The 17,060-nt window shown below is 34.0% G+C and overlaps 1 protein-coding gene across 1 annotated transcript in view; it reads left to right on the forward strand.

The window, feature by feature from the left end:
• CTTNBP2 (cortactin binding protein 2) overlaps window positions 1–17,060 on the forward strand; it is a 77,375-nt gene that overhangs the window by 15,396 nt on the left and 44,919 nt on the right. Inside the window, exon 3 of the mRNA XM_021553472.2 lies at window positions 13,161–13,385. Coding sequence (XP_021409147.2) covers window positions 13,161–13,385 — 225 coding nt within the window. The remainder of the gene's footprint in view (window positions 1–13,160; window positions 13,386–17,060) is intronic.

Genomic DNA, 17,060 nt, shown 5'->3' on the forward strand with positions numbered 1-17,060 from the left:
TATATTATTTATATTAACAAAAAAAGGCAAATTCTTACCATACTAGATTTTTTAATATACCACATTGCATGGATTTAGAACAACTTTATTTGATTGTTGAGAAAAATCACTAGTGAATTTAATGAATTTAAATGTCTAAAAGATCTGCCAATACCAACAGTGGATATATTTTTGGTTAATTAAAATTGACTACAGTATCACTGAGCTTTTTTCAGAGCTTAAATCACTGTTGTAGAAGCTAGTTCTGGCTGAATTTTATCTCCCTGAATCTAGGCATTTTGACGAGTGTGCAGCTTAATCAATGGAGCTACAAATAAATCATAGTTTCTGTATTATGTCCAAGTAGAAGTTAATGTAAGATAATTTGTGACTTACCCTAGCAAAAGAGTATGAGTTCTTGAAGTATTTCATAATGAAACTACAAATATTAATGTAATGAAAAAGGTAGATCAAAAGACAGAAAGTAATGCATCCTGTAACAATACCTCATACTTACATTCAAGTTTAGTGACCCATTCTATTAGCTTTATTTAAAAATCTTACAGTCTAAAAATGCAAGATTTAAAAATAAGGATAAACAGCTTTTAAGAGAGTATAGTGATTATTGTGTAGTTTTGCACAATGTTTCTTTGACATAGCTAATGCATAGTATGTTGAATGCCAGTTTTCAGATTCCAGCTCTCCTGTTAATCGTTTTAGAATTACTGGGATATCAGTATTCAATTGCATGAGAAATTCAGTGTTTTAACACAAGTCTTCCCAAAGAGAGGATCACAGAAGGCTCACTTGTTTTAGAATTATGATATTTTTTCAGAAATTCTGGATAGTTTATAAGATATTTGAGTTCATAATAAAGGACATTTTTTACATATCTGTTATAAGTGTGTGTGAATGAACTGCTTGAGTGGACCTGCCTTAACATTCTGATTAGGAACATGCTTTTGAAGAAACTGTCCCCTTTGTCTCCACCTAACTTTGCTTTGATTTGCCTCACAGACTACTCTTGGACTGAGTTAGCTGAACTGACAGCAGCTAGTCCTAAGACTTCTTTTTTCTTCCAAAAAGCAGGACCACAGGCACATGGAGTCTTTTTCTTCCCAAAGGAGTGACTGCATATTTTGCTTAAGCTAGTTTGCTTTCAAGGCCTGAGCTGTGCACTGTGGAAGGCTTTTATTAGTAAACTTGTCTTTAAATTTTGACCCACAATGATTAAACACTGAACAATATAGTTTTATTTTAATCTCATTGAAAACATGAACTATTTTGATGATAATTGGCAATAGTAGTTGTATTTCTATACCACTTCTGCAATTTAGTAAGCAAATGTATAACTCAAACAATATTTAAGACACCCTGAGTTTATCATAGTTTGTCACAAGAGTATACTATATAATGATGTTAGATTTTTGGTGGTAATTGGGAATGATACTGGAATTTCTTTGCAAAATGTGTGGCCTTTCATGCTCAGGTGCATTTTCAATAATGCATAGGCTGTTCCTTGGGAAAAAAAGTAATTGCAAGGAGAGATGTAGATCCTTGCAAGCTGTACTTGCCTACTTTGACCTGTATCCTTACCAGTGAGTCCTGTCTAGCTAAAGGGCTTCCTTTAGTTGGCCAAGACAGACTTTTGCCTACTGTAGGTTGAGATTTTGGGTTTAAAAAATGGGATTTATAAGTTAGAATTTCCATATTCTTTTAATGTTATTTGTTGTCTTTTGCATCTTGTCATGGGGTGATATTTGGTTTTGCCTGTACACTGAAAGTTACATGTTAAAATAGAGTTATTACTAACACAATAACTGTCAATTGTGTATAAATAAAGCTTTTTATCCTGAACTACTGCACAAAGTCAGCAAGAATTGTACTGCAAGACTTAGGACTTCTAGAATCAATTTTAGGGTTAGAAGGGAAGAAATCTGGAAGATACCAGGAAAAATGGAATTAATCCTTATAATATAGCTGCTCTCAAATTGACTGATAGGGAGAAAAATTACACATATATTAAGTCTAATCTGTCTACAGATTAATTATAGATCCTTACCTGCAGTATTGTTCTCAATTGGGAATCTAAATTGAAAATTTGAATTTCTTCTATGCTTATGAATCTTGTGAATCCAGAATGGAGTAACAGCACACACAAGGTGGCTTTGGAGGTTTCTGGCAGCCACTAAGGCAGCCTGTTTTGTAGCCAGGCATCTTGGAAAAATGATAACTCTGTAGCAGGAGGAGCAGAAGATGTTAAGCTGTGTCTAACAGAAGGTTATTGTTGTAGACAGTATGACAGTATGATGGTAGTTGTTGGTCTTGGTAGCAGAAGTGCACCATGAAATATTAGTCAGATAATGCCTTATTTACAGTCATTTTTTGCATATTGTAATTTCTTTGCATAAAAATTAATTTGTAGTACAGTTTTGAGAGCTAAGAATCTGCAGATTGTCCTTGCTTATCTCTGCATATTATGTCTTTGCCCATCTGTTAACTACTTTTGATTTATTGAATTTAATGATGGTTGTGTATGCCTTTTCTCTTCTCTTAAATATAGTTTGTCTTTACCTGTCCAATATGTCTAGTCATGCTTAGAATTTTTACTTCCCTAATAAGAGTTTAGTGTACTTTTCTGGATGTTTTTTTCTAGTTTCCCAAAACTAGAAAAATTCCACTATTGCAAGCTATTTAAAATTGATTTCAAGGAAATTATGAAATAGGGATAAACCTCAGATAAGTCATTGGATGAAATTATTTTTTATAGCATTATAACTGTTTCTACATCTGTTCATTTCAAGTTTTAGAGTAATGAAGCATGCTCTTTGAACCTAATTGAAAAGGTGTTGTTTATTACAGCCTTAATGTTAAGATTTTGATTTGCCCATATTTGATCGTGGTTTATATCTTTTGCTAGTTTATATTGTGTTATATTTACTTATATTCTTTTTTTTTTTTTTTTTTTGTAATAGCAATTATGTAAGTGTACACTTTATTATGAATGGGGTCAAGTCTCACTTTATCCAAAAGATGTTTGGCTTGTGTCAGCAGAAATCCCTGGACTAAATAACTTTGATCTGAGTGATACTGGTATTTTGACACATATAAAGGCCACTTCTGGAATTTATTGACAAAATAAGTTTTCAGCCATGTTCAATCACTTATTGTGGTGGTTATTTGCTGTTTACCAAAGGATGTCATGAAGCTTTTCCTAAACCATCTTAAATCAGTCCTATATCTGTGTTGCTTCACTAAGCTTAAGCTTCACTGCTCAGGTGAATACCTTTATTCTCTCCTAAAACTGAAGTATGAAACTATGAGACTTGTTTTCTAGTGTGAGAACTCTGTGGCCTTGCATTGCAAACCACCTCTTCATTCTTTATTCCAGCAGTGACTGTTAAATTAATCATAGTCTCCTTTTGTTTTTCACATAAGATCTAGATATTTTTATTTTTGACAGGCATGATACTACCAATTTACCAGAAAGTATTCTGCTGATTTTTTATTTGGATAATTGTTTTGCCTTTCCCACTTGATTTCTTCTACCCTTGTTTGATTTTTCTGCATAATCTAAAATAAATTAGTGGGTAGAGATAGATGCACACATTATTTGTAATGATAATAAAATAATACGTCATGTTAATCTGTTTATCCATTTCTGTGATCTTTGTGAATTATACAAATATGACTTATTTTAAATACTTTATCTGTTTGCCATCATTACCCACATTGCTGACAATGAGAAATGTAACTGGGTCATCTGTTATCTATGTTACTCAAAACTTTCCACTTTTTTAGTTCAGGGAACATATTTCCCCTATGCCAATAAATGGTACAGGTAATTTCGCTGATAGCAATGCTCAAATTCAACTGAATACATAACTTTTTTCCTTGGTTTGTGTGTCTCTTCATTTAGTGTTGCCAAAGAAGAAATGTATAATGTTTGTTCTTGGCTCTTGCAAAAAAATATGGTAATAACCTGTAAAAAATAATTGTGACTAAGACAAGTGATTTGATTGCAGTCCTTTTCAACACTTTTGAAAATACACAGCTTTGATTACCTTTGTTGTGCTTGGGTGTATATGTTCCCAGACATTTCTCCCTCATGCTCCATTTAGATGCTGTTCTGACTGGTGGACAGGTCCTTCCACCTGCTGCTCTCACAGAGAGAGGCATCTGTCTTAGAAGCTCTGACAGTGTAGTAATATACTTACCACTAGGTCTCTTACCACAGACAGGGTTCCATTTTTATTAATAAATGAAAAATTTGAGAAAATAGAGCAACAGTGATTATAGTGAATTAGCACTGAGGGAGCAAAGTAAAATTTTAGCTATATATGTTAAGATATAAGCTGTTACATGAACATTTTAAAATTGCTAATGTAATGGTATAAAAGGAGTTCTAGCTGAAAAATTGCTTTAAAGTTTTAACAAACAGCATAAAATTCAAAATGTAAAATTCAGTGGTTTTTACTTTTGAACATTCCTTTCTATCAACCAAAATAATTTAATGAAATGTGTTTGCTTATTCATCCTCTTTGCTATGGGTAGTATCAATGATTAAATTCTTATTGGAGGCAATACATATTGCTCTCACAATTTACCTTCCAGTGAATATTAAAAATAATTTGAAAACACTGAATTCTCATAATCTGCCTCAGATAAATCTATAATGTGAATAGAAGAGACTACTTCAGTTGAAAGGGATATGAACAATGATCATCTACTCCAGCTGCTTAACTCACTTCAGTGCTGGCCAAAAGATAAAGTGTGTTTTCAAGGGCATTGTTCAAATGCCTCTCAAACACTGGCAGGCTTGGGGCATTGATTACCTCTCTAGGAAGCCTCTTCCAGCATTTCAACATCTTAGTAAAGAAATGCTCCCTAATGTCTAGTCTGAACCTCTCCTGATGCAACTTCAAACCATTCCTGTGTATCCTCTAACTGGATCTCAGGGAGAAAGAAGCCCCTCCCTCCCCCCTTCCCCTCCTGGGCAAGCTGTAGAGCAATGAGGTCACCCCTCAGTCTCCTTTTCTCCAGATCTGATAAGCCCAGAGTCCTTGCCCCCCCCTCACAGGATGTTCCTTTCAGCCCTTTCACCAGCTTTGTTGCCCTCCTCTGGATGCAGTCACTCACCTTCACATCCTTCTGAAACTGCAGAGCCCAGAGCTGCACACAGCACTCCCACTGAGGCTGCTCCAAAGCCAAAGAGTGGGATAATCACCCCTTTTGCCCAGCTGGGGGTGATGCTGTGTGTGACCACCCCAGGATGGGGTTTGCCCTCTTGGCTGCCCGGGCACACAGAGCTGGCTCACACTGATCCTGCTGGCAGCCAGCCCCTCAGATCCCTCTGCAGGGCTGCTCGTGTCCTCAAGAGTGTCAACAGCATTTCCCATTTTGGTACAATCAGCAGCTTTGTTAATGGTGCATTTGACTCCTACATCCAGATCACTGCTGAGTATATGGAAGAGAACTGTCCCTAGGATTGAGTCCTGAAGAACACTGTTAATGACAGTCATCAGCCAGATGTAGCCCATTCACTACAAGCCCTGTTCACTACAAGCCTTCAGCCAGTTCTTCAGTCAATACACTCTGAACCTGCTCATTCCATAGGGTTCTGGAGAACTTTTCCAGAAGGATGCTGTGAGGAACAGTATCAAAAGCCTTACTAAAATCCAGAAAAACTACATCTACTGCCTTCCCTTCAGCCATGAGGGGTTGACTTTACACAGAAAGATATGGAACTAGTTAAACAGCCCTTTCCCTTTGTGAACCCTTGCTGATTGTGCCTGATGGTGACGTTGTAAATACATAACTTGCATACTTTTAAATTAAAATACATAAGGCTTGGTAATAGTTTAATTGCCGTGCAGTAATGTGGGATGGTTTCTTAACTGAGATTTTGATAGCTTGAAAATATGAACATCTAAATACTCAAACAGAAACACAGATTGAATTAGTAAAAATTTTGGTGTTGCATCTTTAGTATGTTTTGTTATTGAGCTGAAGAAGCTTTGTTAGCTTTGTTTTTAACTGCTAAGCATGAAGGTTAAAGTGCTCTATTTTGGTTAGAGATGAAGTCAGATTTCCTTCAGCACTTCAGAAGGATTTCTGACAGATTTCCATGAATTTTAACTATAAATTTGAACATGCAAAAAAGGTCTAGATGACAAATGGTTATTTTAAGTAACCAGAGAGCTCAAGTCTCTTCTATCAGCTGACACTCATTATCAGTATGAAAATCTGTATTATTTTCAGAAATAAATGTCTTGGTGGTTAGATAATCAGATCATCAAACAGTGATATTTCCTGACAAAATATTGGCCTATAATTTTCAAATGTTTAAGCACCAGACAACAAAGCTGTCATAAAAAAGGTCTAGTGTAATCTTTATATGGAATATCTAGATGGCTCTTCTCAATCAAAACCATATGTTGTTTCATGACTTGAACTCTTTCTTCTTCCTCATTTAGAAACTTAGTTCAAGGCTTGAATTTCACTTTTTAGGTTGTGTGAAGTGAAGAATATTTTATATTCACTGCACTGTTTTTTTTCTTGTTGGGACTGATATTTAGTAACTGATCTTAGCCTTGTAATACAGCTTTTCCTTTTGAAATCTGCAACCTCAAAATAATAAGTTTTCATTACTCTAAGGAAGAAAATTAATAATGAATAATTGGAAGCATATGTCTGTTTGTCCTGAGTGTCTGTACTCTTCCTTTTCTGGACGTTTTTTGTCAAGTAACAGGGAGAAAAAGAAGGAGGTTGTGCTACTTATCAATATTGTAGTAATAATAATATGGTGCCATTGGATGATACTCTCCTTTTATGGAATTAGACCCCTAAGAAAATTCAGGTTTGATCATTACCTTGGTTGTATAATTCTATTTCAGTACTTGTCAGGATTGTTTAAATGTTAATTAAAAGTTTGTCCTTCGGTACACAGAGATCTGAATTAATTGTTTGGCATTTTGTGCTTTTATCAAATATGCTTTTTAAAGCTGAGAAAAGAGAATTATACTGCTTTTTTGCGAAGCACTATAATATTTGGATACTTGCCTGAAATAGAGAAATTCCTAAGGATACTGTGAATAGCCTTGTAAAACAACACACAATGATTTTTTTATTCAGAGCTGTCTTTTTACCTTGAAAAATGTTTTTTTAAAGCTTGGATTTAAAGCTATGTGATTCTGAGAGACAAGGATACTTTGCAAATTATAATTTTTTTTAAAAATTTGTTGGGTTGTTTTAAATGAGAGAATAATGTGGTTTTGCATATTACTTTCGTGCTTTGGATATTATCCCAAGTTTCATGCTTGGGATAACTTTTATAGGAAAACTTTATGTCTCATGCAGTTTACTGTAATGTAACAAATTTCATTTATGTATTTGCATGCCTTATGACTGTTATGAGACAGATAAGTTTGAGTGCTTTTTATGAGTATTTGTGTCTCACATTAAAAATTACTGAGTATGTTTTCTTTCCTATTAGTACCTCTACCAAATTACTTGACTTCTTCAATGGTCCTGTTCAGTCATCCATAAAGAGCATGTCTTTATAGTACAGAACAAATATGTAGGTCTGTCAGAGAATAATTAACCTATATGCTGGTTTTGTTTAACTTGCTGATTGTATCCTCCAATTTTGCAATTCTACTGTTTTCACTCTTTTTAAACTAGTGGCCTGTTATGATCATCAATTTTGTCCAGGCAATTTCTATTTTTCTATCCTTAAAATGGACAGACAAGGTTTTGTCTCATCCTATTTGATATTTAACATGGAAACAAACACTTGTAATGTATTGGTAAAGTATTTTTTGTATAGTATGGAGTTCAGTAAAATTTAACTCTCATGTAGATTTTGCATGGGCATGCACTGTCACTGTCAGTTTTAGACTGCAGTTAAAACTGTAAGGAGAAATTGAGCATCACATGTTCATTGACAGAAGCCATGCTGCAAGATACCATTTCCTCAGTCACTGATGTTTACATTTCCATTTTAAGTTTTTGCTATATATATTTATATGGAAGTAGCATCTTACGATACTTTGAAAACATTAATTTACATCTGCATTTAAAAAAAAGGCAACTAAAAAAAAACTAACAAGGACCCCAGACTCAACTGTGTATGAAAATTAGTAGCCTTATTTAAAGACTCATTCTTAACTCATTGTAGAAAGGCATGATATCCTCCAGTCTTTGGTATTTTGCAGGTGTATCTCAAAGTACTGTTTTTATTGTGAATATATACTCATTGATAATTCTCTTTTGTTTAATTGAATAGCTACAAAAAATCACTTGAAGAAACTATATAATTTCACTGATGAAAATTTATAAGTGTGTTCTCTTTCAGACATCTTCCTCTTTTAAAAAAAATCAATTACCCTCATAGTTTTATTTAGAATTAAGGGCTCACCCTCATCTTTAACATAATATATAAAATAAGCTTTTACTTCCTCCTCTTCTGTACTGGTTAGTTTTAGAAAACTTTTTACCATTCCCTAATTCATATGTCAAGAGAAAATATTAATATGAACCCATCAACATCTGTTGAAACAATTATCATAAATGTAGAAAAGGAAATTAATCAGAGCAACAAATGGTCTTGAAAGGAAGGAAATTTTGTTTAAGTGTTCTGGGGCAGCATTAATACAGTTCCATTGTTCCCCAGCAATGTAGGACATGCAGTCCTATTTTTGATGTTTATCATCAGTTGCATGGAAGATTTGGACCTGCTGAGCTCTCTTAATTTGGCAGATAAATTAAGAGGAAACTCTGAGATACATAGGGGGAAAGATACTGTATTAATCTTAAAAAGTTCTGTTGCTTATGTGAATTATGTTGCTAATTATGAAAACTTATTTCAATGAATGTATGCAACTAATATCAACATAAATTATTAAGGCTATAAAACTAATAATGTAGCTTATATGATTATTTTTTTTCATTATTTGATGTATTTCTTACATATATTAATTGAGCACATTTCTTTTTCCTAGCTTTATTCTTTTAGCTGTAAGTCCACAGTAAGAGGTGTACTATTTGAAGACCTCCCTGGCCCCCTTACATTCTTGTTTCAATAACAGGGGGAAGAGTCTGATTGTACTTCATAATTCTCAGTTTGGTTACTGAAAATAAATGTTTGTTTTCTTCTGAATTGGAATGCAAGAAACAAATAGTTACAGACCAGTTCTTATATTTTCATTTTGCTCTCTCCCTGCACACCCCACTGCCCATCTTCATTTGCCAGTAGATAAATGGGATCAGTGACTGCAAAAAGGTCAGGTTAAGATGTGAAAATATCCATGAGGTACCTTGCAGATAATTTGAGGTAACTTGAAAAAGGTTGGTGTAGGATGAATGAGGTGTCTTGCTGTATGTGGTAAGAGACAGGCTCCCTGAGAGAGTCATAAAAGAAGCAGTTTATCTTAACAGCCCTTCAGATTCTTGTTAGCTACAGACTTAGGAGAGAAAACTTGAGAATAAACCTTCACTTTCTATTGTATAGAAGCATAATCCCTAGCGACTTTTTAGTACTGATTTTTTATTTTTGAAAATATCCTGGACTTAAAGTTCTGTTTCCCAGGTCATGAAAAGTATTGTCTTGATCCAAAACAAGACACAAGACTTGTTCTACCATTATTAGATTTTTTCTTTCCTTCCTCTGAGAACTCATTTTTGTAATTTGTTACTTGACAAGATTACCATCATCTGTAAGCTTAAATAAATAAATAAATACATGACAGTCCTAGAAGAAATCAATAATTATGCAGTAATGTAGGTGTAAAGGCACCTGGAGAGATCATTCAGTCCAATCTTCTTAAAGCAGGAGTAAGGTCAAACATGGATTGAGTTGCAGTTGGCTTTATCCAATCTATCTTGGGAAATCTCCCAATGATAGAAGTTACCTGTTTTCCCTGGGCAACATGTTCTGGTGTTTAGCTGCTCTCAGTGAAAATAATTTGTGTCCAACTGAAAATTTCCTCATTAGATCATGGGACAAGCACCACTCATCCTGTCAGCCTACAGACCTCAAGCACTTTTCTTCCTGATTGTCTCTCTCACACTGAAAAGTCTTACTTCTACTAAGCTCTTCCTTGAAGAGAAGCTGTGTTTTACCTTTTGATTGTTTTTGAAATTATTAAAATGAAAACATTGAAGATATTTTTCAGATCTATTTTTTTGGTAGTCCATCCTTGATCTTACATAATGTTACAGATCAGCAATAAAAAAACTTAGAAGTTTACTTTTTTAAAAATAGTAGCTTTATTTTAGTTTCCCTGTTTAATGTTTCAGATCGTGTGTAAAGGTTTAAAAGTTCAATATAAATGTGATGTTCTTACTGACTGAATTAAAAAGCTGTTGTAAGTTTAATCTTTTGCTCTGTTGCCATTGTGAATTTCATGCATTAACTGTTTAAAGGGTTTTTTTCTTTAGTTTTATATATGTAGTTTTGATTTGTGTGTGCCTTCTGTGACTTTTCATTAGTAGTTACCTCTTAGGGGGATTTAGCTCAAATCTTAAGTCATGATTTTGTGTACCACCAACATAGGCTGACAAAGGTATAATTTCCCATGGACATCTTTTCATACTTCTAAAAACTTCCTGTCTCAGTCCTTCCATTAAAAGGTTCATTGTTTATCAAATGAGTATGTGCAGAAAACTGAAGCTGATGGTTTATAAATTCATGCAGCACCTTTCACAATACAGTAGTCCTGATGACCTCCTATAGCGGGTGCATATTCTATTTTTGAAAATGTTGTGCTTGAAAATTATTTCAGTTAATTATTCACAAATAAATAGTTTAAATGTTATTTTCTCTATATTTTGCTGCACAACTGAAGTTATATGTGACGCACTGCTAATGCTGCTTTAACACAACCACCAAAATACACAGACTTTTTTTAAAGGAGTATTATTTTAGATTGTATATTCCACAGATAATGACTTTCCTGAATAACAGATATTATGATACTGCTACTAGCTCTTATGACTTGAAATTCAGTAAAGAAAGACAATATAAGAGAAAAAATTCTGATTCTAACATTTCTATTTCTCCCATTTGATATGGAGAGAAATGTTAGATGTTAATTCACTTTAGTGAATTGCAAAGGGACAGAAGTATTATTTAGAGGCTAGAGTAATCCTGAAAAAAAACCTCAAGCCTAGTTTGTCTTTCTGTCACTTTGTGCCTAAGCTTTGGGAAAATGCTCATCATTTCCCTTCTACTAAGTTTCTGCTGTGTCTTTTATTCTAGTACCTTCTTTTTAAATCATGTATTTTCTTCCCTTGAAATCATCCAATTATTGTATTTTATATATATAGTCCTTGTATAAAGACCTGGAAACATTTGTTTTAATATACATTTCATTCCCCTTTGAGTTGGAAACATCTTTAGATATCTTTGCTGACTATGGTTTGAGAGTTGCCAGTCTGTTTTCCCTTGTGCTTGACCTTATGCAGTTATGGCTTCAGCCATTCTGTCATCCCAAGCCATGTGCTGTTTGAGACTTACTGGTTTTTCCACAGTTTTTGCCTTCTGCATTTTCCTATAGCCAATTTAATTCTGGTTTTGATTTTCATTCAGATGGAGGGCATCCCTACTATATAGTTTCATCCTCTTGGTTAATGAATCTGAAGCCCAGTCATCTTGCTGTTTTGGCAGGTGCACACTGAGTCTTTTTGCCCTGCTCTATTAATTGCTGTGCATGTTAGAAAACATTTCAAAGAATATATTCATATCACATGCGTTTAGTAGTTCCAAGAGGACAGCTGGTCATGGGTCATAGAAAAAAATAGAAAATACACATTATTTCACTGGCTGGCAATCTGTTTCTATAAAGGCACAGGTTATGCCTTTGCCTCTAAAGTCAGTTAATCATCATGGCTTTTTCTTTGGATTTAATAATGAGGGCTCTTGGTGGTCTTATTTTTGGACTTACAGCAGACCTGCTACATCTGTTTTTTCATTTACTTTGACGGCTCACTTTATATAAACTAAGTGGATTTTAAGTTGTTGATAATTTATATATGGACTGTGCATTCCTCTCTGTTTAAATTCTTGACCTGCTTGGATTTATCATCTTGCTTGGCTGATTAGCAATGTAATGCATTTATGGTAAGGCTTTTCGTTTTGATGATTTCCTTTCCATGAAGGTTGAATTCCTGAGCTACATACTGTCCTGTAACTTCATCTTATAGAACCACAAAATACAAATACAGCCCCTCTTCCCAGTCTTGTAATGTTACCTTTGGAACTAGCTTTTTTATTTTATAAGTTATAAATTAAGGGATTAAAATACTAGAAAGATTAGACTAATTCAGCGTTACTTGCAAGGCACTTTATAAAAAATTATTAGGGTCTATCTATTATTTTTATCTCTTCAAACAGTAACTACCTGACTTTGTAAGCCAAACTAGGTCTGAGCGAATTCTGTCAGGTTTTTCTGAAGTTTCATTCCAAAGACCTGGTCTTTTTAATAAAGATGTTCTACTTGTACTATCACAATGAAAAACAAACTAGAAGTATTTAAAGCATCAGAATATGTAGGCACACTTGTTTCTTTTCCAGACAAATTCTCATTTATGAGAATATTTCAGTTTTGTTGACAATATATAGAAAAACATTGGGCATTCACTAAGGTATGTAATTTGTACTTGAGTCTTTAAGAGTTTTTTCTAACATAGTTCTTACATTCCCCTTTGTTTTCTCATGCCCTGAAATGTGTGTTATCATTCATGAACTTTTCATATTAAAATTTTAACTTCAAGCTTGCCAAATGATGTGCTAAGCCACTGGGTAAGTATTTGGTCTCTTTCTCCTCTTTGTATCTCAGACTCTCAGACTGGTTTAGCCTTCCTTTTTTTTTTTTTTTATATTTTTTTTTGCTTATTCTTCAAAATAGGATTTGAACAAAGTTACAGAGAAATGTTTTTATCTATTTTTGGATGATTTCTCTTTCTTTATGGTGTTTTTCTGCACTCTGGGTGTTTTTCTGATTTTTTGAGGCATATTTTTCTTTTAGAGAATGTAAATGAATACTCAAATAAAATATTCTGAAATATTAAATCACGTATATTGCTTTCCCTGTAGTGTAAGTTTTTTCTATGTGTGGCTGTACTTCAAAGAATGCATTTTATTTCTCCGTTTTTAATTTGCTTTTTTTTTTTCCTGTTAGGCCCGGCGCAAAGAGGTTTTTATCCAGGAGCGATATGGAAGATTTAATCTGAGCGACCCATTTCTGGCTCTTCAGAGAGACTTTGAGGCAGGTGCTGGTGATAAAGAAAAGAAGCCAATATGTATGAACCCTCTGTCCATTTTAGAAGCTGTTATGGCTCATTGCAGGAAAATGCAAGAAAGAATGTCAGCTCAGTTGGCTGCTGCTGAAAACAGACAAAAGAAGGTATCCTGCTATTGACTTTTTCCTTTTCCCTGTCCTGATTTGTTCTTTCATGTCATATTTTTAATTTGCATCTTTGTCTTGATAACATTACGAGTGTTCAAATGTTGCCATTTAATTTTCATATAGGGTGAGGTGCTGGTTTTCTGGTGATCCTTTGTATCCATGCTTCATTTGTTCTGTGAATTTAGTTCTATTTATGGAAAAAATTAAATATAACTGGTACAAGTTGATACAGTGGATATATAAGAGGCTAGCTCAGTGTGAACTGAGCATCATCACAAGATATTTTTAAACCAATACTGTTGGAGCCTTGAGAGCCTATTTTCATTCCAACCTGAATAAAGTAAATAATTGCTTTTAATTTTATATTAGGTAGCTCTATTTCATAAATCAGTAAAAATGTTTTATACCTCTAAAAATAATTTTTTTTGCATATTTAGAACATTTACTGTAAAAAGAAAATAATTTTGGAACAATTACGCTGCAGAAAAAAGTGCCAGATTGAAGATAAAACAGTGTCATTTTGAAAGTGAATGATTGGTTGGTGGCATGTATTTCACCAGTATGTAAGACATACATTTCTTAAACATAGCTAAATATTCACATGTTGGGGAAGGGTGTCTGAGAGGAAAGAGACCCTTTATATGAAACAGTCATATAAAGTATTTTTGAATAAATAGGAAAAAAATGCTCTCTATGTGTTTAATCATCTTCACTGCATATAAGATAGAATGTCTTCTACTGCTGTGATACAGGTTTTTGGTGACTTAGATTTAGATTGACTTAAAAACCCCCAAACGACAAACAGGCTAAGACAATTAACATAAAATAGATTTTGGTAATGATTGGTCTTTGGGAAAGAACATGCATGTGAAAGTGCTGGAAGTTGCTGGAAATACATGCTTAAATTAAACCAGGGAACATTTTGTGGTTACTTTAGCTCTGTTGTTTAGTTTCATTTAAACATCCCTGTTCTGTTAAGACTTCAGGAAAACAGATTAAAAAAAAAAAAAGGATATCACTATGATATGTAAGTCTTTCAACAGTTTAATATGAAGTGAACTATTACATGTATCTCACACATGTTTCTGAGAACTTTTAAGTATTAATTTTCTTTCTCATAAGCTTTTTCGGTAAATATGAAACCAGGAAAGGGCAAGCATGCTTACTTGTTCTGACTGAAAAAGGATATTGGGAGAAACCTTGATACATCTGCCAGGACAGTTGAATTAGTTTCTTGTTTCAGTGCATGGCCACAAGTCTCTTCTTGTACCTAAATTATTAATCTATCTCTGGCTTTTATTATAAGGTCAGATACATGCACCTAAGATGGGGTCAAATATTAAGAATATATCAGTATATTAATATGTAAATTCAAATTTTCTCTCTTTTTTGTCCTTTTTTTTACCAGAGTCTGTATCTGTAAGTCTATTTGTACAGGAAAGGATGCTTTTGTCTTTTGCTTCCTAGAGGAATACATGAGCTTTTTTATCTCTAAATTTTAATTTTAAGGATTTGAAATCAAACTACATGGTGTTAAGCAGCTGTTTGCATGACTGTCTACTGAATTACATCTTCCTCTTTTAAGATTCATTATAAATGCTATTTGTGCAAGACACTCTTAAATTCCTTGGGTTTGTGGCAACAGATGATGTATCTCTCAACTATCTCCATGCATTCACAAACCGTTCATTCAGTGTTTTACCTTCCCTCCGTTCCCTCCATTTTTCTGTCTGTTCTTCATCTCTCAAATCCTTCTGTTGAAGAGGGTAATGAAGGTGTTTTGAGGGACTTCGAAAGATGTTCAACAAGGTAGGGTGACACAGTGTAACAAAAAAAATCAGCCTAGGCAAATGTAACTTAAATACAAGCCAGCTGCTGCCCCTTCCCTCCAAGAGTGGTTCCTCCTTCTCTAAATGTGTGATGCCTCTATCTTCATGTTTGGAATTGGTTCACTGTTCCACTCTAAAGAATGAAATCTGTGTACAGCTGTGTTTATTTTCTCTGGGTATTACTGAACTTTAAACAGAGTGAACTCTTATTCCAGGGGGGACTTGATATCTGTGAATATAATCACCTCAAAAGTATTCTATGACTAAAATTTTTATTTGATCACAAAAACAAGGCATAAAAATATACCAGCATGTAGAAAAATCAAGGAGGTGCACAAAGGACTTGTAAGGTTTACCACATACAAACATCGCACTCTCAGATGGCATCTGCTTTGTATTAAGTCTCCATCCCCTTCCATCTCATTGAATGCTTTTCTTGGAGCTGCTGTGAAAATTAATTTTGAGTTTTCCTGAACAGATCATCAAAATGGCAGCTCTTGATTTGTTGAGAGCTTGGAGAGGAGTTAGTATTGGGATCCATGCTTAAGGAAAGGCAAGTGTGGGTTGAAAAAGGCCTGTTAGTATAATTTATTCTAGCCTTGTGCTTAAAGCAGATTATCATCATCATCAGTACATCTGGTCATCTGTGAATTTGTCTTGCTTAGCCATGAAAACCCCCAGGAATGGCAGTACTGCATATTTGCTGCACTGGTGTCCTTATGAAGAATTTTTTTCTGAGACTGAGCTTCTCAAAGGGCAAGTTTTCTTTTCTGTAACCTTTTATTATGGAGCTCCACCTGCCATTATCAAGATGAATTTGACTCTTGTCATCACTGTAAGGGCCCTTCAAAAGGATGTTGCTGTTAGATTATCTTTCTGTCTGTTTTTCACTAAACTGTGCACGCCAATCTTCCTCAACATTTTCTTACAAGGCATGCTGTCTGAAGGGCAAAGGCCCTTCAGAGGTGAGAGACAGCATGGGCTTAATTGTTTGTGGGACACTATATTTTTTCTCAGTATCCTTTTTTACCCCTTTTCAAATCCTTCTTGAACTCATTTCCAGATGTTTACATTACTGATAGGATACAGTGTAAGCATATAGTACATTTTGCGAAAATCAGGTTCTTGTTAGTTTGTAAACTCACAAATAATTGCAGCTAGTTCCAAATCTGTCATCTAAAGGGAAAAATACCATTCAGAAGCTTTTCCCTATTAAAGATGATGCAGCCAAAAGAATAACAACAGGAAAGGAGAGAGAGACATAGGAGACAATATAAAATGAGAAAATAATGCTGCTTTTGTATATTGAAATCAGAGGATTTACATTTATATTAGGAAGCCATCCTTTAGATGCAATGCTTACAAATAAGGTATTATAATAATATGGTAAGCTGTTTTCATGCCAGTTAAATATTAAAATCTGTTTGTAATTATTCAGAAGTAATATAATTTCACAGCACTTAATTTATAGAATGAGAAGCTCATCTGAAAACTAAATAGCAGAATAATAAAGTATAAAAGGTCTGATAAAAATGTTTTAACTATAATATTTATACATCTCCAAGCTTTAGAAATTGTACACATTTCTCATAATTTTTGTACCTGTTTTAAAAAAGAAAAGAAATGGTTGAATGCTCCACTTGTTTTGAAATTCTAGGGAACCATGCAAATGCTGTATCCTTTGAAAATTTAGTGAAATCATTGAGTTAAAAATAAGGTTTTTTTCCACTTGTAAACTATGCTTGGGACTATTCCTAAATACAGTGTCATTATAATATTTTGTTAATTTAATTTACAGCTGTATTTACTTTAACAGAACTAAAGAAATATTGCTGCTGATACA

Source organism: Lonchura striata, chromosome 5 (genome assembly GCF_046129695.1).
Source record: "Lonchura striata isolate bLonStr1 chromosome 5, bLonStr1.mat, whole genome shotgun sequence".
NCBI classification, from domain to species: Eukaryota; Metazoa; Chordata; class Aves; order Passeriformes; family Estrildidae; genus Lonchura; species Lonchura striata.